General features: G+C 35.9%; 1 protein-coding gene across 2 annotated transcripts; it reads left to right on the forward strand.

The window, feature by feature from the left end:
* The first annotated feature begins 225 nt into the window (after positions 1-225).
* On the forward strand, positions 226-24,169 carry LOC132095496 (TRAF3-interacting protein 1). Of its 2 annotated transcripts, none has more exons than XM_059500551.1 (15): positions 226-517; positions 2,070-2,138; positions 6,077-6,238; positions 8,064-8,192; positions 8,384-8,827; positions 9,153-9,233; positions 10,764-10,839; positions 11,015-11,035; positions 11,405-11,489; positions 11,925-12,014; positions 12,994-13,126; positions 13,212-13,248; positions 13,377-13,450; positions 22,232-22,455; positions 23,649-24,169. In XM_059500551.1, exons 1-15 carry the CDS (start codon positions 395-397, stop codon positions 23,812-23,814), a joined length of 1,914 nt encoding a protein of 637 aa, XP_059356534.1. In that variant the 5' UTR covers positions 226-394; the 3' UTR covers positions 23,815-24,169. The 2 variants fall into 2 exon arrangements, with proteins under 2 accessions (XP_059356534.1, XP_059356535.1); XM_059500552.1 differs by having other exon boundaries at positions 229-517; positions 8,402-8,827.

A 24,169-nucleotide genomic window follows, 5' to 3' on the forward strand; every position in this document is an offset into this window, starting at 1 on the left:
ATATATTTTATTAATTTTTAACGATTAATTTTCGTTTTGATGATAACCTTTTATATTGTTATTCTGAAGTAATGCATAAATAAACAAATATTTATGAATACACTCAAAAATGTATGAATTTACTCAAAAAATAATATCTGGAACATGAAGGTCTGACGTAAGTTTGGACAGCTACTGTTGTTTGTTGTTGTCATGGACAACTATAGCCCTTGACGAGCGTCTAGGTTCCGCGCAAGCGCAGAATCCACACAGCGGAGGATTGTGGGACAAAAAAACTATCGCCAGGGCAACAAGCAGAGTTTAGCGAGCGGAAATCTGCTGCTAGCAGAACAGTAACGGCGATTAATTATTAAACAAACATATTTTACACCAAATACCTTTTTAGTTTGTTACCATGAACGAATCTGTAGCCAAAAAGACCCAGGAGACTCTGGGAAAAGTGATCAAGAAGCCTCCTCTGACAGAAAAGCTGCTCAGCAAACCGCCGTTTCGATACCTGCACGATATCTTCAGCGAGGTCAGTTATTCCAAACATTGTTTCTATGACATAAGTCTTGTTTTATTTCGTTCGCCGTCTACATAGTTACCTTTATACGCTTTAAATCCAGTTTTTAGATCTCGAAAAGCTAGCCTGCTAATGTAGCATGCATAGTCGTCAAAATATTACAGATAAATCTCAATATATGTTTGTCTGATGGGTAACGTTACATATCTCATATTAAGTGTAACGTTAGTGTTTGGATGGCTAGAGCTTTAGTTTCAGTGCTTAGATGTTGGTGTTTTGATGGTGGCTAGTAAGCTAATATATTTACTAATACAATAACTGTTCAGTAATATCATCTTTCTCCTGTCTGGGTTTAACGTTACTGTCAGTACTTGTTGAGCTGTTGAACCTGGTTAACGTTACTAGGCATAGCTCCACATAGTTATGCAAACAAAACTCAAGGTTTTGCAATCTAGATGATCTTGACATTCATGTTGGGATATATAGTAGGCTACATCTCAATCTAATGGCAGAAAATAGAAAAAGAAAAAAAAAAAAAATTGGCACCTTTTTGTGCTGTTGATTCTGTAATTAGGAGTATATTTCCTTAATGAACATCAACAATGGCCAGCAAACACTAGTATCAATATAAATGTGTGCATATGTAAATGTGCTAACTAGACACTTATTTCTTGCTTATTTCAGTACTACCTTACAATCATTTGTGACCCTGGAGCAAAAAAAGCAGTCTTAAGTCGCTGGGGTATATTTGTAGCAGTAGCCAAAAAAAATAATAATAATTTACGGGTAAAAAAAATTATCAATTTTTCTTTTATGCCAAAAATCTTTGGGATATTAAGTAAAGATCATGTTCCATGAAGATATTTAGCGAAATTTCCTATTGGAAATATATCAAAACAGTTCATTTAAAAAAAAAACATTCACACTGTTAAATACCACACACTGAACAAATTAAAATAGAAAAGCAGAAATGCAATGATAATGATTAATAATAATAATAACTTCATTTCATTTATTATTTTTATTTGTTTGTCCACTATCATTTATATGCCATTAATGACTTTTTATGCACAAATTAATGTGTGAATAAAAATTTCTAGTATTTAATCAAAAGCCAAGGTGTTAAGATCATCAGAAACATCAATTCTGTCAGGTGTTTCCAAAGCTTTGGTCATACAGGTGAGTTGGTAATAGACAGTATTAGGTAAAGTAAGAGGACAGTTAAGGATGTGGGTGTGTTTGTGTCCAGGGATAGGCCCGAGGTTTGTAAGCTCAGCTGAGATTAGCTGTACCGTCTGTCCACTGTATGCATAATCTATACACCTCTTCAGTTATGCTCGTAATAGTGTAATGTTGTGTTAAATCACATTTTGTTTTTATCCTAAATTTTTTGTAAATTTTTTCTTCATCATTATATGTTGTCATTAATGTGAGTGTTCCAGATCGATCACTTATGAGGTTCTATTTCAGGTTGAATGCTCTTAGAAGGCCATTGACAACGAGGCAGTCTTTATATTTTTGGATAAAAAAATTGGTTGTAAAATCTTGTTTTCCCATTTTTTAGGTAATACGTTCCACAGGCTTTATGAAAGGACTTTATGGAGAAGCAGAGATGAAGTCAGATAATGTGAAGGTAAGCTACCAATAAAAAACTGTCAACTTTTAAAGGAATGTTCAGGTGCATAGATCTTGTAAGTTATTTTTGTCCGGCTCTTCTTCATCCCAGTGGTCATGTTTGTTATACACTACCGTTCAAAAGGATGGGGTCAGTAAGATATTTTTTAAAGAAATGGATGCTTTTATTCATCAAGGATTCATTTAATTGATTAGAAGTGATAGTCAAGATGTTTATAATGTTACAAACAATTTCTATTTCAAATAAATGCTGTTTTGTTTTGTTGTTGTTTTTTTCCACCAACGAACATACAGAAACATGTCATGGTTAATTAAACAAGCTACTTGTAACATTAATAATAAGAAATAAATTAGATTTTAAAATAAATTAAATTGTAATCATATTTCACAGTATTACTGTTTTAATGAAGATACTCCGTGCATTACAAAATCTTACAAGCCTAAACGATTTAGCAGTAGAATCATATTTTTTCTAAGTTTGAATCATATTTGTCATCATATTTGTTATTTTAACAAGGGGAAAAATTACTGAGTGCACCTTTAAGGCTATATATGTGTGCATATGTAAATGTGCTAACTAGAGACTTATTTCTTGATTATTTCAGTACTACCTTTCAATCATATGTGACCCTGGAGCACAAAACCTTAAGTTGCTGGGGTATATTTTTAGCAATAGCCAAAAAACATTGTATGGGTCAAAATGATCGCTTTTTCTTTTATGTCAAAAATCAGATTAGGATATTAAGTAAAGATCATGTTCCATGAATATATTTTGCAAATTTCCTACTGGAAATATATTAAAACTTAATTTTTGATTAGTAATATGTATTGCTAAGAATTCATTTGGACAACTTTAAAGGTGATTTTCTCAGTATTTTTATTTTTTTGCACCCTCAGATTCTAGATTTTCAAATTGTTGTATCGCGGCCAAATATTGTCCGATCCATACATCGATGGAAAGCCTATTTATTCAGCTTACAGCAGATGTATAAATCTCAATTTCGAAAAAATTGACACTTAAGACAGTTTTATGTTCCTTGCCAATTAATCCACCTTCTTGGCAGTGATACATCATGTTACAGTTGTCCTCTCGTATCTACCTGATCTTCTGCCTCATTAAATGTTCTTGGATTCTATAGCCACGGTATCTCAGACTTCCACTCTGCTGTGTTTTTTTGCTGTTAAGGTGTTGACATTGATCAGATAACTAAGTGTAACTCAACTCTCCTTTTAATTAGCTTGCCAAAGTCTCACGTCGTGGTGAGTCATGAGGTGTGATAAATTTCCCTGTTTAAAGCTTTGTGCCTTTTACTAGCTTTAGTATCAGTATCAGTGACCCTGTAAGAGATGCCGGTTACTAGCTCGCCACAGCACTCTGTGTGCAAAGTGAGAAGTTCACGTCTGATCCTTCTCCAAATGTGGGGCAGTGCTGAAACCATGCATAATAAATGACCTCCCCACACCTGTGCGAAGCAGGATGGCCTGACAGTAGACCATGACATTATAATGTTTTGATAGCGCCACAGTTTGAACACTTTTCAGGGGATTCCATCTACAGATAGCTTGCTTATAGATGTATAGATGCATGATAACTGGGTCATTAGCATTTTGTTACCAAGAACTAGGAAATACACCTATTTTGTAACAATCATAATAATTATATTACATAATTGTATATAAATGTATAGTCTTTGCAGTTTTGTATTGCTTTTCTGATTCTAATTTATGCTGATTTAAAATAAAAAAGAACTACAGTTACATTGTATAGCATTAAGGAATTTTCACCACTGAGATTAAAGGAAATTAAATGCTCAAAATATTCAGTGTTTGGACGCATTAGTCTTAGAAAGTATAGAGGGAAAACTTGCTTTAATGTCATAATTCATACAATCTTAATGGTCCTAAATATGCTTCATTTTATGATTTATTTCTACTTTTTTTGTGTTGAAATGCATGTGACATGAATATGTTTTCATCAAATTTGCATGTTAGAATGATTTCTGAAGGATCATGAGACACTGAAGACTAAAGGAATGATGCAGATAATTGAATTTTGCTGTCAAGAATATATACAATACATTGCCGCAATATATATGTATAGAACTGTATAATAAATTGTAATAATATTTCACAATATTATTGTTTTTACTGTAAAATGTGCTTAATTGTCATATTATCATAATGCATGAAGTCATTAATGCATCTTAATCATCCTAAAATTAGCTTAATTTAATGCAAAATATATTTTTTTACATTTATTTTTGTGTTGCAATGTATGTGACGTTTTCTTAAATTCGCCTGATTTTAGTGATTCGCTTTATGAAACATTCCCATCTGGATATTAGGTAGCCTGTAGTTGGATATTAAACACTGCTGAGTGTGTAAAATCATAACAGATACAGGTTGTTCTGCAGCTGGGACCTCATTAGGAACCTCATGAAGCACGAAAGCATTAAATGACAATATGGACACTTGCACTTTATCATAAGTAGCAAAGCAGAAATACAGAAAAAGAGGGTTTAATGAAGTGGACGCATCATCAAGCTGCTGGTTATGATGTATGTACTGTTGTCTTCAAAGCATCAGGATAACTTTAGGTTATTTGTGTGGAGTGCAATTAAGCCTAAACCTAAAATAACTTGGCTAGACCAAAATAAAAAAAACATTTGGTGGTGACCAAAATGATGAAACTTCTTCTGTTCTTTTAGTTTAATTCTTATTAGAAAAATATTATTTTCTTGACGTCACATTGTTTGTGCAACATTTAGTCAGGGAATCTGATACTGATATTCTGTCGGAAGGTTCTAAACATGTCCAAGTGCCACACATGTTTTATAAAGTACTTAAAGAATGAGACAGACACCACAAATGATTTGCTTAAGATGAAGTTACAGTTTTTAGTTGTTACTTTAAAGTGTGTAATTGTTCTATTCTACATATTTTGCATCGGACGATGTCTACAGTGAAACATGTTGACGGACGTCGACATTGGCAGGGCAGGGTCGGGGGGGTTGTGTTGGGTTTGGAGTTAGGGGGTGTGCCCGAAGTGTGAATCCTTATCAGGGAAAACAACTAATTATTCCTAACACCGTGTTTACACCAGATGTGAACGGCGAAGCACGACAAAATACTATAGAACCGCTGATTTATAATAGAAATTCATTATAAATAGATGAGTCAATAGAACTCATTATAATCAGTGATGCTGTCTACATGGATGCGGCACGGCGACACACCACAAATCCGTGACAGTAAACTGCTGCCGCATTCTATTTATTAAAGACAGTCTTTAGCTGATGCGTCGCGTCCGGTGTAGACACGGTGTAAGGAGAGATGACTGAGGATGATGGTGAATGATTTGCAGATCATCAGTAAGACACTGACAAACATACAATCTTGTAAAATATGTGGTAAGTACTGCCGATCCATAGTAAAAACAGAGTACATGCGATCACGAATCATAAAAGGGATAGTGAAAGCGGACGTGCATTTGAAGGGGGGGAGGGGGGATCACGATGCCGGCGCAACATCGTGATGTCTATCAGCCATCGGTGATGGACGATGGCATCTTCTATCGGCCCAACCCTAATTGGAGCCTCAAAAACAAAACAAAAAGCTTGGTACAGAAAAATCTCTTTTATTGTCACTTTATCATTCTGTTTATGTTCAGATTTAATGGTCAGTTTAATGCATTCATGCTGCATAAAAGTATTTATTTAAAAAAATTAAAAAAATCTTACCGACCCTAAAGATTTTCTTTTAGGAATGAGTGTATTTCCAGTATCTTTTAAAATGTGTATAATTCTTATTATTATATTATTTTAAGATTATATGGCCCAATAATGCTCCGTTTTGTAGAAGTTAATAATGTTTTTATCACATTAATAAAAATAAATTGCAGTTTCAACAACTCTTTTCTCTTAATGTTCCCATCAGGACAAAGACTCAAAAATAGTGTTCCTTCAGAAGGCCATCGATGTGGTGATGCTGGTTAGTGGAGAGCCCTTGGCTGCTAAACCTGCTCGAATCGTAGCCGGATACGAACCAGAGAAGACCAACGAGCTGCTGCAGATCATTGCTAAGTGCTGTCTCAACAAGGTCAGTGCTGCGATTAAAGACCACTCCGCTACTCTACTTCTGGATTCTAGATTCGCTCAAAGCCATTTAACTAGTGAATGACTCAAGACTAATGATGTCCAAGCAGGGGGTAATTTATAGACATATTCATTTAATTGCACCCTTGAGCTTTTCTGAAGGTTAAGGAGCGATGAAACATCACCAACAGCATTATCAGGGGAGCTCACTGATGCCTGCAGGACAAAGAGCAGGTGTGAAACATAGAGCTGAATGACAGCTCTGCTGCTGCTCTACAGACCATTGGGATATTTTATAGGTTGCAAGAGAAAAAGACATGAGATGGCCATAGTGGTCAAAGTTGCTGGATAGTGAAAGATTATAGGGGTGACCCAGGCACAGGAAAATCAACAATCCTGCTCTGTTACCTTAGAGTCTTTGAGCAAACATTTGCCCTTTTATTGCTTCAGGAGCAATACACGTCAAATGATAGCTTTCTATAAAGAACAGACAGAAAGTCATTATTCACTGACAATCTTTCCATGTGCCCAGCTCTCAAATCTCTTATACATTTGTGAACAGCATTTTTTGTCATTGGAATCAATATTAAAATAAATAAATAAATAAAAATATATTAACCCTTACAGTTAATTTGTGTATTAATAACTGTAGCAAATATAGCTATTGTTCATTGTGAATGTCTATGCATTAACTAAGGTTAACTAATTAGATCTTATTGTAAAGTGATACCTATTTGTCTTTATATTTCTTTTTCACTTTAATCTGTGTAAATTGTTTTACTTTATATGTTTTTTGTGTATTGCATTATTGTATTTAATACAATAAAAATGTTGTTAAACCTTTTACACTATATTATGACAAAACTTTTTGAAAACGAATTTTCTATATCGTGATAATGTCATATACCGTGATAAAAGCATTAGCAATTAAGCGCAACATGAAAATTTGATACCGGCATATCCCCAGTTAAATGTAAATATTCTAAAAACATAACGAAATGATTAAAACTTGAACTAAAATGAAAACTAAAAATATAAAAATAAAAGCTGATTAAAATATTAATATTACAATAGTGAAGTACTAAAATAACACTTTACAACATAAAGATCACCCACAATACTCTTTTGGAAACAGTGAGTTTTGTATCAAGCACCACCACACGTTTTCTTCAGAAAATGTAACAACTTTTTTAGTAATTTGTCAAATTTATTTGTATTGTGCTCTTCACAATACACATTGTTTCAAAACAGCTTTACCGTATTTTCCGCACTATAAGGCGCACAGGATTATAAGGCGCTCCTTCAATGAATTGCCTATTTTAGAACTGTTTTCATATATAGAGCGCACCGCATTATAAAGCGCATAGAATAGAAGATACTGCAGTCAAACGTTTGACTGGGTTTGCGTTATGCATCCACTACATGGAGCTGTGCTAAAGGGAATGTCAACAAAACCTTGATCCATATATAAGGCGCTCCGGATTATAAGGCGCACTGTCGTTTTTTGAGAAAATTAAAGGCTTTTAAGTGTGCCTTGTAGTGCGGAAAATACGGTACATAAAGCGATACTCTGTGCACACGTATTTAACTGATTTTTTTATCCAGAGTGACTAATAGTCCATTTATTCCAGGGAAAATCCCCATGAATTTTTCATGGATTGTATTATTAACCAACATTTTTTTCGTCACCGGCCCAGATCATTAACCACCATGCTACCCCATCTGTTTCCAAATCCTGAATTTGGTGCGAGATCCTACTGAGGGTTGCTTGGGTCTTGTGTTTATTATATTAAACTGTTGTTTAACAGCGTGTTCTCTCCTTGTTCCAGCTCTCCAGTGACGAGGCTGTTAGACGGGTGTTAGCAGGAGACAAGGTGGATCCGAAGGGGAAGCCCAGCACCTCCAGGTCCCAGGACAAGGAGAACAGAGAGGGCAGGGAGCGCCACCGAGACCGTGAGGTGAGAGCTGCTTGAGGATTTGACATTTTCATCTGAACCAGAATCCTCTGTTGTCTTATATCAATATTCATTTCCTCTGCTTGTCTCCCTTGGGCTTTTTTTACATTTTATTCATGAGATCTTTTATTAAGACTTTTGGGTGCTGACGGTGCTGTTAGGTTTATTGTTATGAAAGTTATAATTTAATGTAGACTCTGGCTGTTGTCCAGGAGACGAAGGGCATCAAGGAGAGCAGCGGGAGCCGAGAGCAGAAAGATCCAGATCAACCAAAAGAGCAAGAGGGCAAGAAAGATGACAAGGACCGCCGGCGAGATGCTGAGAGGTCAGACAAGGCACGCGAAAGAGACCGGACAAAAGACAGAGACAGAGACAAGGACAAGAGCCGGGATCGGGAGAAAGACAAGACCAGAGAGAAGGAGCGGGAAAAGGAAAAGGAGAAGGAGAAGGACCGCAACAGGGACAAGGAGAGAGAACGAGATAAAGAAAGGGATAAGAAAAGGGAACGAGAATCTCACAAAGACAGGGAACGAGACAAGGAGAGAGAGCGTGAGAAAAGACGGGAGAGAGAAAGAGAAAAAGAAAAAGAACGACACAAAGAGACTGACCAGAAGCTAAAGGACAGAGGTGATAGAAAGGTTTGCTCACCTGATTTTATGATTCTGTAGCTTTGCTCACCAGCCACAGTGACATATGAATGACCAATTTTACCAGTGTTTTTCCAAATCAGATTAACTCTCTTGCACTTCGAAATTTTCATGTTAATTATGTTAAAAAAATAAAAATATGATCTCACGTATTTACCAAAAAATTAGGATCAGGTTCGATTTTCTGCATTTTCGCATCCGTAGCAAGCATTTTGATAGGAAAGGATGACGAATCCGAAAAATGTTTTTTAAAACGCATACAAAATGTCTGCCATAGTGTGCACGGACCTTAATAACAGCTTGTCTTTGTCCATAGATCAAAGCAGCAGAGGAGATCAGCAAGCTAAAGCCTCACCCAGAGGTTGTGAGTAAAACACTTGAAGCCGAAGCAGACGAGGTAAGAGTGATTTTCTCATAACCTCTGTTTACGCCCTTTACGTTTGTTCTGTAGGAATGGGCCATCATCAAGGCTTGTTGACGTAACATTCCCAATAGTTTATTGTTCTTGTCTTTGTTCCTCTGAATTGGAGGCCGAGGGTGGTGAACTGGAGGTACGAGTCTTGTAGTGACGTCAGTGCTTGCTTTGCTTGGCTGTAGAATAATGGGTGTTTTGCAAATTTGGCATTGTGCAAAGACAGTCTTGATGGGGAAGGTTGTCTTATCAGGCTTCAGCAGTTAGGAATACTTTTTGATGCCCAGGTTGAGACATTAGTTAAGATTTTTACCTGCCGTGGTAACATTTTCTCTGGTCCTGAATAAATATATTATTATTAATTTTTTTTTTTCATTTTAAGGTTTTAAAAGTCACTATACATTACTACTACAACATTTTTGTGTCAGTACTCCATTCTTCAGTGTTACATGATCCTTCAGAAATTTTCACATTTCTTACTATTACCAGTGTTGAGCGTTTGTGCTGCTAAATATTTTTGTGGACAGCTTCAGTTTTGTTTTGTTTTTAAGTATTCTTTGATGACTAGAAAGTTTAGTAATAGTAAAAAAAATAATAATAATTTACTGTCACTTTTGGAAAGTGTAATACATCCTTGTTGAATAGAAATATTAATATTTTTACTGACCCCATACATTTGAATGGTAGTGTGTATGAGAAGTACATTTTCAATAAACATTGGCATTTCTTTTGAAGACAAATGTCATTTTTTATTTTTATATAAAAAATAAAGTGTCAGTATAGCTATTTAAAGGACCATTCTAAAACATAAATTCACAAAACTTCTGGTCTGGACCATAAGAATTTTGTAAACAGAAGCTACATTTGATGTGTATAGAGGGCAAAATTTCTCAAAATAAGTATATGGAAAAGGAGACTTTGGACAGATGGTTTTTATGTGTCAAGAGAAACTGTGTGAAATTGTAGCTTCTTCATGTCCATGTGTCTTTGCAGCTTCAGTAGTTTGTCATTTAAAGTAGTAAGCTTTTTTTATTTGGCTAGTTGCTGAGAGTTGCGTTGAGTTTATTTGACACAAAAAGTAGCAATTCACTGTTACATTCTTCTTGTTAAGGATAACACAATAACGTTACAGTAACTTATGCTATATGTATATTGTTATACTTGATATAAATATATTGCTATAAGTGTACTATATAAATGTTGACGTCTTAAGGCCCTTGTTGCGTTTTGTTTTGTCTTCATTCAGCCTACAGATCTCTCTGAAATCCAGGTAATTTTTGTTTGTCCCAAGAAGTAAAAGAGGTTTTTCCTGCATTTTTTTTATTGCCCGACTCTGTGATTTATATTTAATGTGTGCATCAAGAAAAGATTGTATCAGAAGATTGTTTGTCTTAGATGGTTTGTATAGAAAGAGAACTCACGTGTTTATTGGCTAATGTCAATTTAAGTGCTCCCCAGGAGAGGAACTCCTAGTGGAAATGCATGGAAACTAATGTGTTTCCTCATTCCTTTCAGGCTGAGAGTCCTTCCCGAATCCCAAGGCCCTCATCGGCTAAAGGACAGCGGCGGCGGCCCAAAACAGGAGGTCAAGGTACTAATTGTTTTTCTTAACAGATTCTATTAATTATTGACGTACAGTGCATTAACGCGTCGTTGCATGTCCAGCTGGATCTGTTTAGTTGCGTCTAGCCGCACAGCAGCACGTCAGATATTGTTTCATGTGATTAGTCGTAAATAGTGACGTGGATTGTGTATCTCTGTTTCAGATGAGACTGACAGTGAAGGAGGTGATTGTTGTTTTCTTTAGTGAGCACCTCGTACCAGGATCCAAATCTGATCATTTTGCTATACCTGCCAGTGGCTGGGCACTATCATTTTTACTAAGTATTATATACTAAGTATTTTTACCAGCAAGGAAACTGTATTGAACTCTAACAAATGAAACAAATAAATCTACTGTAATTGTTTTTTAATCTTCTCTAATAGAAATTGCCATCTCAATTCATAACAATTGTATGAAAACCTGCATGGTTTTGACCTGAAAATGATGATTTTTTAAAATTTTATTTATTTATTTTTATTTTTTTGTCAAAATATAGTTCATAAAATCTATCTCCTCTTTAGTTAGTATCCATTTAATTTTTTTTTTCTTCCAGAAAGGGAAGCCCCTTCAGCAGAGAAACCAGTCCCCATAGAGAATGGAGACATAACGGATTCTGTGCCACCTCAAACAACACACAGGTTTGTTCTTTCTTTCTTTTTTTTCTTTTTTAATTAGTGGTAATGATCCCATAAGTGTGTTGATTTAAAGATAAAAATGGCTACATTTCCATCCAATGATAACAAAGTAAGCCAGTGTGATAATGTGCTGAGGTGTTTGTGGGTGGATGGAGTGGATCATATATGCCCCCGTGAGAGATTGTCTGGCAGTGGAAGCAACTGATGCAAATCCCTCGCTTTCACTGCACTGTACCGCAAGATCCAACCACAAGATATCACTCTCATCCAGATCATTACTCTTGGTTCTTGAGACTGTTTTTGTAAGCATTTAGCCATATATTTCTGTTACTTAAACTCCACACGCATTAAGTTGCATGCATACTTTACGAAAAGTGCTTGTGTATTTCCCGTGTGAACATATTTGTTCTTATTTGATTTGAATGTTTATGTGAGTAGACGGTTACCTCGGCCTAGCAGTGCACGACCGGCAGCCCCCCGGATCAAACGACAGGAGAGCTACACTGATCATGTGACCCCAGCAGAGAGGTGAGAGATCTCTCAGTTTCTCACTTTATATTAAAGAAGTAAGCCACAAGTAGGCCTGTCATGATAACAACTTTATGCACAGTATTGCTGAAAAACACAGTCACTACTTAGCAGTCAGATGTCCGTATGCACAAAGGCACCGATCTCTAAACAAGGTCATATCTGCAGATGTTTTTTGTAAAAGCATTTTTTTTATTTGAACTAGCACCTCATGACTACACGCTATGTACGAAAAGCTGCAAAACACACAGGTGCAAGTGGACTGTACAAAACAGGGTGGCATTCATTTTTAAGTGAATATAATGGGTGATATATTGTATCACTAAAAATTATTGGAGTCATGTACAGATATTGCACGATAAGTCGATATATTTATGATTGTGACAGGCCTAGCCACAAGCGGGCTGCATTACAGTGATTTTAATTCAGGTAGGGGTTTCTTACCTGTTATTCCCCCTTAACATTCTGTAATAGGGATATAATTTACCATTCAAAATTTGGACATGGTACAAATGTTTTATGTTTTCCAAAGAAGTCTCTTATACCAAGACTGTATTTGATCAAAAAAAAAGAGTAAAAATGTTTTATTGTGAAATGTCATTGCAATTTAAAAGAATTATTTTTGTTTGAATTTATTATTATAAAATATAATTTATTCCATGATGACAAAGTTGATTTTTCAGTGCCTTACTGATTTATATTTAAATGATTAATTCAGTTTTATTAGTACTATTTTCAATGTTGAACATAGCTGTGATGATTAATATTTTTTGTGAACCATGATGCATTTAATTTCAGGATTCTTTAATGAACAGACAGTTTAAAAAAGTCTTTGCTGTCACTTTGGTGCATTCTTGCTACATTAAAAGTATTCATTTATTCATTTAGAGTTATACTCTCTCCAAACTTTTTTGTAACTTATGATAAAATATGTTATTGTTCAAGTAATTGTAATTAAGCATGACTGGGTTGTTCTCAGGCTGGGCAGTGGCAAAACCCCTGCGACTGTCATTTTGGATGGCAAGAGGTTCTCTGAAGATGAGGATGATGAAGAAGGGCAGTTTGTGGTGGAGGAGGCAGCTGCACCTCCTCCTGACATACCTGAAGTCGAGGTAATATAGATGTCTATATGTGTATGTAGTATCCCAATAAAAAAAATGTCATGATTTGGACTAATTGGCTTATGTTTCATTGCAGAGTAATTCACTTGAACTGCAAGGGGACGACAAACACGGTGAGTCATGTACAATAATAATTCATCCTGAAATTAAAATGTTACCATAAATGTTTAACTATGTGAATGAACACTTTAAAGGCAAACTTCAGATCAGAAATCATTGAATGGTTTTCATTTGTTCATAGGTGGACTTGTGAAAAAAATCCTGGAGACAAAGAAAGACTATGAATTATCTCCAGCCACAAAGTCAAAAGAACAGGTATGATGTTATATTTTAATTGCATTATCAACACTAGGTGGCAGTGCTATTCCATTTTATGTGGTCCAAGTTTTCTTTTTTTCACAACAAAATTCCAGTACCTTGAGTAAATGCATTTCGAAATCTCTTCATCAAGCGAATCAGCATTTTTGTGCTCTACCTCAGGGATGCCTGACCCAGTGCGCCGTCAGTTTACTAAAGCAAGCAACTTTGCAAATGGAGTGGAGAAATGTAATTGTGGTCCCTCAAGTGTTATTTTCTTCAGCGGAGCTTAAATAATTACGGCAAAACAAGCATGATGGCACCATTCATGCTGTTTAGATATTTAACATGGTTAACTTTTGTGGCCTGTTTATTTGTGAATTTTGTTGGTTTTGGTTACTGAATTACAAAATTGAAAAGCAGAATCTGCTGGTGGCTTGGATTTGAAGCTTGCTTTTGAATTTCGTTTAGGTCTGAATTGTTTTAAGATTAACATTTTTGGGGGATTTTATCTGAAGTGTCCTTTGGCCCGTGAGAGTATAACGATTCATCAATGGAATATAGATTATTATTAAGATAGTATTTCATTTCCAAAAAGCAATAAAAAAAAATAAAACCGATTTCACTCTTCAGGCACAGTTTCAGTGTGGTTCAGCTATGTGCTTTTCTTCTCTGGCCAGAAGATTTCTGGAACAATTTTTCAGGATGGCTGGAGTATGATTGTCAATCCAAAGTGGCACTTTATCAATGTTTTCCCATATTTTAGCTTGAATTGGGCTGTTTGTGAGCCAGTGGAAACCAGAACAATGTGATTTGAGATTTGAAGCCATCCTGTCCATGCCCTGGTGGAAAGGGCCCATGTGCACTGGGTGGTCTGCCCTAGCCGGAACGGATGCTCCGGTCTATCTGTCCGTGACTGGCTGTAGGTCTGATGGATGCAGTGTTTGGTGGTGGCCTTCATGCAGAACCCCCGCTCTTTCACCTCTACTTCCCACCTTAGACACATGCTCAGAGAGTGAGTTGGCAGTGGGGGCAAATAGCGATGCGAATTGTAAGGAATTTCATGTAACAATTCTAGTTTGTTAATGAGGCATAATTTTTTTTATTTTATTTTATTTTTTTGCAATTTTGAGGCAGTAAGAACAATTTTATTTTAGATTTTCTCAGCCAGACACCATCTTGTAATTAAAAAGAACTTTAATAATATTAATACTATTATTAATAATAAAAGGTTATTACCATGTATATATTCCAGTCTTTATCAAATATTCATGAAAGAAGATGCTTTCCACAAAATTAAGCAGCACAACTGTTTTCAGCATTTATAAATAAATGATTCTTGAGCAGCAAATCCGCATATTAGAATTATTTCTGAAGTATCGTCTGATACTGAAGACTGGGGCAATGATGCTGAAAATTCAGCTTTGCATCACTGGAAAACAATACATTTTAAATTAAAATAGATAACAATTTTATTTTATTTTATTTTAAATGGGTCAAATAAATGCAGCCTTGGTGAGCATAAGAGACTTACTGATTCTGAACTTTCTATCAGTAGTGTATAGGATACGAAGTTTGTTTTCTTTTTTTAACTCATTCATTCAAAAGCTTAAATATAAGAATTAGAAGTTTTTATATTTAAAAATTCATTTGTATAATGAAAGTAAATGTGCAATGTCTAGTAGGGTTGATAAACTAAACTGAAATGGCACATCTTTCTTTGATCTTGATTGAGTCCTCATTACATTGCTTTATATAGAAAATTGTGGTTAAAAAGTTTAACCTTTCTCCATAATGTTCCAGATTTGGAATGACATGATGGTGAGTAAATGTTCACAAAGGTTTTATTTAGTTCATTCAGTTGCAGTATTTTGTTCATAGAAGACATGATCTCTGTGTGGTTTTCCACTGGCGTGATCCCGTTTGGTGTTCAACCTCAGCCGCACACAGTGAGCTGCTCCCAGCTGGCCCTTACAGCCAGTGCTTCTCCCTCCTGTGTTCTTGATTTCAAAACAATCAGACTGGATTTCCTTTCAATCCCAAATAATCAAATTAGATTTCCCCCATCAAACGCAAGCCAACTCCAGGCAGGAATCTGAGCGCTGCTGGCCGCGCTTTCCTAATTGACTTAATTTAGCCTCATCAGCTCTCTAAATTCTCCTTCTTAATTGCGGTGCATGAAATGGACGTGTGTTTTCGGGGCTGTAGATGTAAACCGGCACACGCAACTCTCCTGTCTAGTCAGCTGTATTGAAAAAAAACTGTAATGACTTCCTTCCTGCATTGAAAGGGGGGTGAAGGTCACCGCAATAAAGCGGCTGCTCTCCTGTAATCACGGTGTAACATCCAGGGTTAAAAATGTAAATATTGAGCTTCCTTATCCTCCCAGACAGGTTTGAAGTTACAGCGATCATAACTCATTCTACAAATATGAGCTTTCGCTCTCAGATCTCTGCAGGACTTTTAGTTTATGGAGATCGCCACATCAAGTACGTATGACTTAATCTCTTCGGAACAACCACAGAATTTAGAGTTTTGACTGTATAGTAATTCCAAAGGTGAAACTGAGCCAATGACTCATTCTGTGGCTTTATTAGCTTGAGCTTTCCGTTCCGCTTCGTAAGTGAAGATTTACCTCGCAAGGGTTGACAGAGCTTCATTTATTAATATCAGCTAGGCCACTATTTTTTCATTTGACTGAAATAACAGGACAGATGCAATATTGCGAAAGGCCGTTTCACCATCATTTTGCCGTACGTTTTGCTGTGACCCTCCAGATCATGTGTATATTATTCTAAGATACTTCTTGTAGGGCGTCTTTTTTGTTTTGAGAGTATTGGGCCCTGACAGCAGCTGCGTTTTCATAAGCTTTTTTTTTTTTCTCCTTCCCTTTCCCTCTTTTGCGCCATCAAATTAGCCTGATGAAGGTTTGCAATGTATAAATAAACCCCATGGCACACAAATGGATGGCTGTTGAGTGAACGCCACGCCAGCTCACTCTCTGCAGAACAGGCAGGAAAATAAATAGTCATCCCTTCAGGCCCATGTCTTTGTAAACATCTACCTTCTTGTTGGAAATGTTAAGGAAATGACTCTTGTTGCATTCCTCAACATTTTGCCCTCACAGAGAGAGAGAGACGATTGACATCTCTGTGGAATGACCCCGGAGGTTATGGTGAAATACCATGGTACAGGTCTCTGAAGTCTGATAGTGTAATTGGTTGCGTTTTAACCTATTATTTCAGTCCTACAGCTGTCTGGTTCTCATAAGCTGAACTGTCATGTACTGTGGTTCTGTGGTGATCCGCTTAACATGCAAGTGCAGGACGGTGATCTCAGCAGTGACCCCCACGGGGCCAAACTGATCCTTCCATCCTGTGTACATCAGTCTGCCTCTCTGCACTTCACTTCATCCCACCTATTTTTTTATGATGTTGCTGAACGGGGCCCATGTTTTCCCCAAGGAGGAAACCCCTAAACATTGCTAAACAATTAATCTCTACCCTTTGAGTCAGTGTTGGACGCAAAGACCCACCATGGTGCTTTTTTATACCAGTAGCGGCAGTCCAAAAAGGATCACTGCCCATGTTTAATTATTTAACCGTATAGTTTAAACAAGGTTTTCTGGATATTTTTTTTTATTTGTGCACATTTTAACTGCTTTCTGTGTTATTCATAGCTTGTGTAGTTAAAATAGTTATGAATAGAAAATCAAAATAGGCTACAACCCAATATGCTGTTGTAACCAGTCAAAAAGGTTTTTTTTTATTTTTATCGATCATCGATGTCAATTTCAAGTGACAAGGTAGTAATTCTCTTTCCGGCTGAAGACTAATCAAAAAAGGTTTATGAAGGCAAACTAAGGGTGAGTGATATATCAGTTGAAATGATAAACTGTTTATCGATAAATTGAATATCGTTTTTGTCTGCTGAGTTATCCATATTAAATACAGACGGAATGTCAAAATCCAGTCATGTAAATGAAACTTACATTTTAATATGGACAGACACGGAATTTGTCAAAGTTAGCATAAATTAATCAAATCAAATCTTCATATGGAGCAGTATCTGTAAATGTTAAGCCGCAAAAGTTGGTTGAAATATGAATCCTGCATGTTCTGTGTGAATGAATGAATGGCAGAGACGTGCAGGTTTGTTAACTACATAGACTGAAGCGCTTGATGCTTGCAGTAATTTCAGCATCTGCCGTCTCAATGAGGACATAAATACATAAACAACATCACCAGAACTGTCACTTCACAAGCATTTTACCGTTTCATCTGAGTAAAACCAGTGTCAATTTAAAGGTATTCCCGGCAACCCGTCAAAATAAGTTCATTTTTACATAAAGGCATTGTGCTAGAAATATTACTATTATTTAGGAGAATGTATGTGATACTGCTACTACTGTTAAAATTTTTTATTTTTTAAAGAAATAAATCACACAATATTTCTTCCATGTTTTAATTTTAATAGCAAGTCCCCTTTATTTATCAAAAAATAAAATGTTTACAATTCATTAATTTAAAAAACAAACAAAATTTGGGTGAAACTTGTTTATTTGTTTTTGTTTTTTCATAATTATATTACTTGTAGAAAAACTTTAAACACAATTGTAAATAAGTATAAAGAATGGCATTGGTTTTATTCTTAGTGATAAAAAGTGTGCGTTTTTTTTTTTTTTATTAGCACATTTTTGTATTTTGCTTTGGTACCGGAATTAGTACCGAGAACCGTGGATTTTCACTGGTATCGGTACCGAATACTGAAATTTTGGTACCGTGACAACACTAGTTGGAACTTTTGATAGCCATTTCTTTGGAATAAAAATGTATATGTTGTGATTATATATAATTAATGTACAAATATTGTGGTATACATATTTGAATATACTGTATCACCCACCCCTGATGCAAACTTTGCCAGTTTTTGTTTCTTGAAGATCAAGTGCGTGAGTTCTATGCTACTAGATGTATACCCACCTAAACTGCATTGTTTTTTTAAACAGTGAGTTTAGGGACAAAAAAACTACCCGTCTGTTCAAACAGTGATGGGTAACCAAAATATGTTTGATATTATTGCCAGTGGCGAATAAGTGACGAATTCATTTTTAAAGTTTGTCTTAGTTGTCCTAACCACAAATTTGTTCTTGTTTTTATTCACTTAAGCCCAGTTCATCTCATGAATCATGTTTAAACTGAACATTTCAGATCCACAGAACCGTGACACGGCACCACAGCGGCAAAGTGGATGCTTCTGAAGTTTATCATTCTCAGGAGGACTGCATGACTCTAATTTTCCTTGCCAGAGCTCTAATTTGAACAGTGCTGTTCTGCTTCTTTTCATAGTTCTTTATTAGCACTCTATAAATCATGCATTTTCCATGCATTACTTCATTAAGCAAATTGGGCTTGCAGCTGAAGGCTCAGATCCACATAGCGAGGTAATGAGGCGTCCTGGTGCAAGAGGCTTCGGCCCAGTGCATCATCGTCTCTGGAAGCCACCTGCCCCAGGCACACCGACTCCACGTCCTGCTTGTGTCACTTTCTGAGATAATGGGAAAACCTGTCCTCAGCTGCCTCGTGCAAAACAAATATTTTTCTTGGGTCGAGTGAAGAGAGGGAAAAATGAGAGCCCATATAAACGATTGATTTATGTCCTCTGAGACAGAAAGCTGGAGTTTTTCTTTTCTTTTCGACTAAGGGGTGAGGTGCAGGAGGATGGCAAACAGAGCGAATCTGGCCTGGCCTTCGCGCTCCACGAACAGTGGTCTGAATGTGCTGGCCGGTGTTTGTGTAGAGGGGGTGTTTAGGGGCCAGGGAAACCACCCACATTGCAGACAACTATTAGACATTTCAATCCGAACACACTTGTAAACCACAAAGAGAGGGGGGAAAATTAAGATAGTCTTTCTTCTCACAAGTTTGTTAGAGTTCTAGAGCAAAGTGGCATAGTTAACCTTTGAAGTGTTTATAATATAGTTACCGAACCTAAAGTTATAACAATAAACTTTAAGTTTCAGAACACAGATGATTAGAGACTGGCTCTTTATGAAAATATTTTCAGATTTCAAATATTAATAGCGTTTGACTAACTGACTGTATGTCTGGGTAGGACAAGGAATGCAAGTTTTACATATATTTTATAAATAAAGTAATATTAATAAGTATTTAATTTTATATATATATATATATATATATATATATATATATATATATATATATATATATATATATATATATATATATATATATATATATATATATATATATATATAGATATATATATATACACATATATATTTAATCTAATTACAAATACTTAATTTTTGGAATCCTATAAGGAATCTAGATTAGATGTAATCAGTTACTAGCAACTTTCCAAGCTCACTTTCCAAAGATTTTAGGATTTATTTGTTTCATAATACACCATTGTAACTATGCATGCAAAAAAAGGTCAATATTTTACCTATTTATATTTTCACATATTTATTTTTCTCTTCTATATATTGATTAGTGTGCTTTTATAGTGTGTGAAGATCTATGGACTGAAATTGATTGAGAACCGGGTTATGAATCGATTCATGGAAGCGAAGAATTTGAATCACATAAAATGAATCAAACTTTCCAACTCTTAACACCATTTTTGCGACTCAAGTTTATTAAACCGTAACGCTCTCATACTTACTAGTTGAGGCATTGCAATACAAGTCTAATGATGCTTACTCGCCAAATAAAAAGTTCATTAAAAATCAAGATATTTGCAATGTTGTTCATATATGTATCGGCAGAAAAACATTACAAATATATTGTAAACATGTCAATTACATTTAACACAATGATTTTTTTGAGTTCATGTAATGCTCAGCCTATTTTGATAAGGACGTTTCTGGTTATTGTATTGTCATTTAGCTCAGGTTTGACATGCCCCACCTTAGAAAGGAAGTTGTCGGTGTTTATAGCCACAATGACATAAATTGCTTGAGGAATTCAGCTTGAAACGAGGTAAATGTGAAGTAGTTGTTACTGAACTCTGTTGTAAAATAACTTCACTGCCATAGCCTGTTACTAAAATAAACAAAGTCACGTCTTGCATAAGGCTGTGTGTGTGTGTCTGAGTGGGACTGAGGCAGTAAGAGTAAAGCCTGTTTGGCCTAGTGCCACACACAGCCTGTGGCCCCAGCTAAATAAATAGACATGGGCCCTGTGTGCCGGGGGGCCTTCTTGCGCTCGGCTGAAGGGTGACTGGGGCAGACCAGGACCCCCCAACCACACCACATACAGTGGAGGCCTTCAGTAACCACTCAATCACATTATGGATCCCATGTCTCTTTCGTTTTGATCTTTATATACATTGCAAGGATTGTATAATTCCTGCCTTGAAATTCTAAACATTTGAAGCCTTGACATTGAAAACCACTAAATGCAGACTTCTCCCTTCTGCTTTTTTCCCCTAAAGTATATTGTTGGTAGGTATAGATTTCCTCTAACCTCATTTAAAGCATTCATCTGAAGTGCTCCCCTATGGGAGTGACTTCCCATTAGTCATTTTTCAGTAGTAAGCTTCATTACTTAGTCGTTTGAGAATCAGAGGACACGATTGGCCAATACCAGCCCTTGAGATTAAAATCAACTTGTGGCCTTGATATACTTCAAGGGAAATTGGAGAACGAGTTTCGTGGTGCAATTTTGAACAAAATCAGTTTCTCCAAATCTTCAAAATGAAGTTTGTTTTTGAGTTTGTTTGGGGAGTTCAAGACAGATTGCCAAAGCAAACTTTCCAGAAATGTTTTCACTCTGGTAAGCACTTTCTAACTATCACTGGTCCATGTGCTCCGGGTCTTCACCCTCTTTGACGTGGAAATCTTCTCTAGTTCAGTTTGTTTGTTCCGTCGAGGACAGACATGAGTAAAAACATGAACACACTAAAGAGTTGCTTTATAGTAGAAATGAAGTTGTAATTCTAATTGAAAGTGACATTGACACAGGTATTTCAAATAACGTTTTGCCCATAAGCAAAGAGTGAAAAAGTTCATCCACAAATGAAAATTTTGACATTTGCTAACCCTCATGTCATTCCAAACATGTATTTGTCATATGACACGCAAAAGAAGATATTTTGACAAACATTTAAATACATTTATTCACAGAAGAATATTAAAAAATTCGCTTTTTTTTCATACAATGTTGTTGTTTTTTGGACCCCATTAACTCTCTTTGGAATAAAAAAAAAAAACAGGCATATCTTTAAAGTTCTACAAAAGAAAGTAGGTCATACAGGTTTGAAATGAGGGCGAGTATAAGATGCTCATCCAAGTGCAAAGCCATGTATACAAAGGCTAATTGTCGTATACATACTAAACATTTTTTTTTTTTTTTTTTACAAAAGCTGTCACTGGGGCTTTACCCTTTCAAAAGGTGCTAATTTGTACACTTGAGGCACTAAATATGCACCCTTTAGGGAAATAAGGTACACCCCAGTGACAGCTTCTGCACTTATTTTCCCCAGTGTCCAGACAAAAATGTACATTTGTTTACATGTAATTGCACTTTGGACTTTTGTACCTTTTTTTTTTTTTACTAAGAGTGTATGATGAATGGGTTATCCTACAAATCATAGCTTCATGTTGAAAATCTGCCAAAAAGATAACATAAATGACAACTGATCGAATAAAAATTAGGTAGTCGTTTAGCATCCTGTTTATAAGAGAAGGTGAGATTTCAGAAAATGCAGTCAGGAGGAGTGACATTGTTTTGAGACTAGTGTTGATCTGTTTCCTGTGGTTCTGTCTTTCTGCAGGATCGGTCACTGGTGTCGGAGTCGTCTCGTAAGAAGGAACGTGAATTGGTGGCTAAGGAGATCGAGCGACTGTGTTCGTCCATACAGACAGTGTGTCGCAGTGCTCTGCCTCTGGGCAAGATCATGGACTACATTCAGGAGGATATGGACTCCATGCAGAACGAACTGCAGACCTGGCGCAAAGAGAACAAGGAGAACGCACAGGCTCTGCTACAGGAGCAAAGGTGCAAATGCATAGTAGCTCTGTCCCTAACCCTAGTAAACTGCCTACATAGACAGCATCCTAACTGAAGTGAAACCTCTTAAGTGATTGATTTGGAACTAAGAAATCATAGAAATAATGGTCCTCATGCAAAGTGCACAGGAGCTGACCTTAAAATTGATTTAAGTCGAGCATTAGCAAGTTGCTAGGTTAACACGCAAAGTTGCAATATATTTTAATAATTTAGTAAAAATGCATTTTAGGTAGTCCATTTCTATTTTGATTTGTTTATTGAACTATTTTGTGCCATTACTTTTATGTAGTAATTGAATTATAAGTTGAAGGATATGTAGGCAGCTCATGAAGTTCTATTTTCTCTCCCATGTTTTTTATTTGCATGCAAGCAAATTAAAAACACTTTTATTTGGGATTTACAGTATGCCAGTGACAGTGACCATACTGTTATCCAACCATCTATATAAAAAAAGTATATATATATATATATATATATATATATATATATATATATATATATATATATATATATATATATATATATATATATATATATATATTCTTTTTTTTTTTTTACTTGTTGGTTGGTTTAGCCAGTTTTGGTATCTAGTAGTATTAGGAAATTTATATCCTTTTACTGTAGTTGTAATGTAGAAATCATATATAAATTAAACAATACTAATACTAATAATGTCAAATACCAGTAAATAAAATGTATAAATCTTTACAAACACTATAAACATGTATTTTCGTTCTCCTCACTCAACAACAAATATTTTAAATGTAACACTATTCGGAACAGAAGAAAAATGAAAAATAGAAGTATAATGCAAACATAGCCTATAAATTATAAACAACATTTAAACAAATTTAAATTGAAACCGAAGCTACTTGCATGTGGGAAATACGCTATACACATAAACTTTGCACATGTTCTGTATGTTAATTGCATTATATAACTTGCTTTGGAATATAAATCACAGCATTATTTTAGATTTTTAAAAAAAGCGTGACTTATATTCTGGAAAATCCTATATGTATTTACAATTTAAATTTTTTTAATAAACAATAACTATTGTCAAGAACAGCCATAATAATGCTCTGTTGATGCATCCCAGTATTTATCATGATTGAGATATCCAGCTACTTTTGAGTACTCTTGTTCTTGTGCATTAAGCCGTTTCTCTGTCTATGTCTCAGAATCACAGACAGCGTTGTGGAACCTCTGAAGACTGAACTCGCTGAACTGGAGCGGTTAATCAAAGACCAGCAGGACAAGACCTGCGCAGTCAAGTCCAACATCCTGAAGAATGAGGAGAAGATCCAGAAGATGGTATCCAGCATCAGCTTCTCCTCACAAACGTGAATCTCAGCACATCCCAAAAGGAACCTTAAGCACTGAGCAGCAGGGAGAGCTCCTGTTAATAGACCCCCATGTGTTTTAGTCGCACTGGACAGAGTTTAGAAGGTGCAGGTACAGCCAGGAGTCAGTCTCCTCAAACCCCCTTCATGTAAGGTGCCTTCTGTTAAACCCAGGATCTGTTTGCGCTGGTCCATTGGGATTCTCAAACACACTCGCACGTCTGCAGTAGATTTGCACTCGTCACTTGCTTGAAAGATAAATGTGTGTGGTCACCATACTGATGTGTCCTGTATTTTTTAAATAGGACTTTAAGTGCTTTCCATGTTCTCTTAGAAAAACAGACTGACTGGTTTATATA

The sequence above is a fragment of the Carassius carassius genome, chromosome 19, assembly GCF_963082965.1.
Source record: "Carassius carassius chromosome 19, fCarCar2.1, whole genome shotgun sequence".
Classification (NCBI taxonomy): Eukaryota; Metazoa; Chordata; class Actinopteri; order Cypriniformes; family Cyprinidae; genus Carassius; species Carassius carassius.

Bases quoted from the DNA above. Each gene is read 5' to 3' on its own strand.
- LOC132095496 (XM_059500551.1), top strand. From the start codon at position 395: ATGAACGAATCTGTAGCCAAAAAGACCCAGGAGACTCTGGGAAAAGTG. The intron at 8,828-9,152 runs GTTTGCTCACCT...CTTTGTCCATAG, and splicing joins AGGACAGAGGTGATAGAAAG to ATCAAAGCAGCAGAGGAGAT. The intron at 10,840-11,014 runs GTACTAATTGTT...TCTCTGTTTCAG, and splicing joins GCCCAAAACAGGAGGTCAAG to ATGAGACTGACAGTGAAGGA.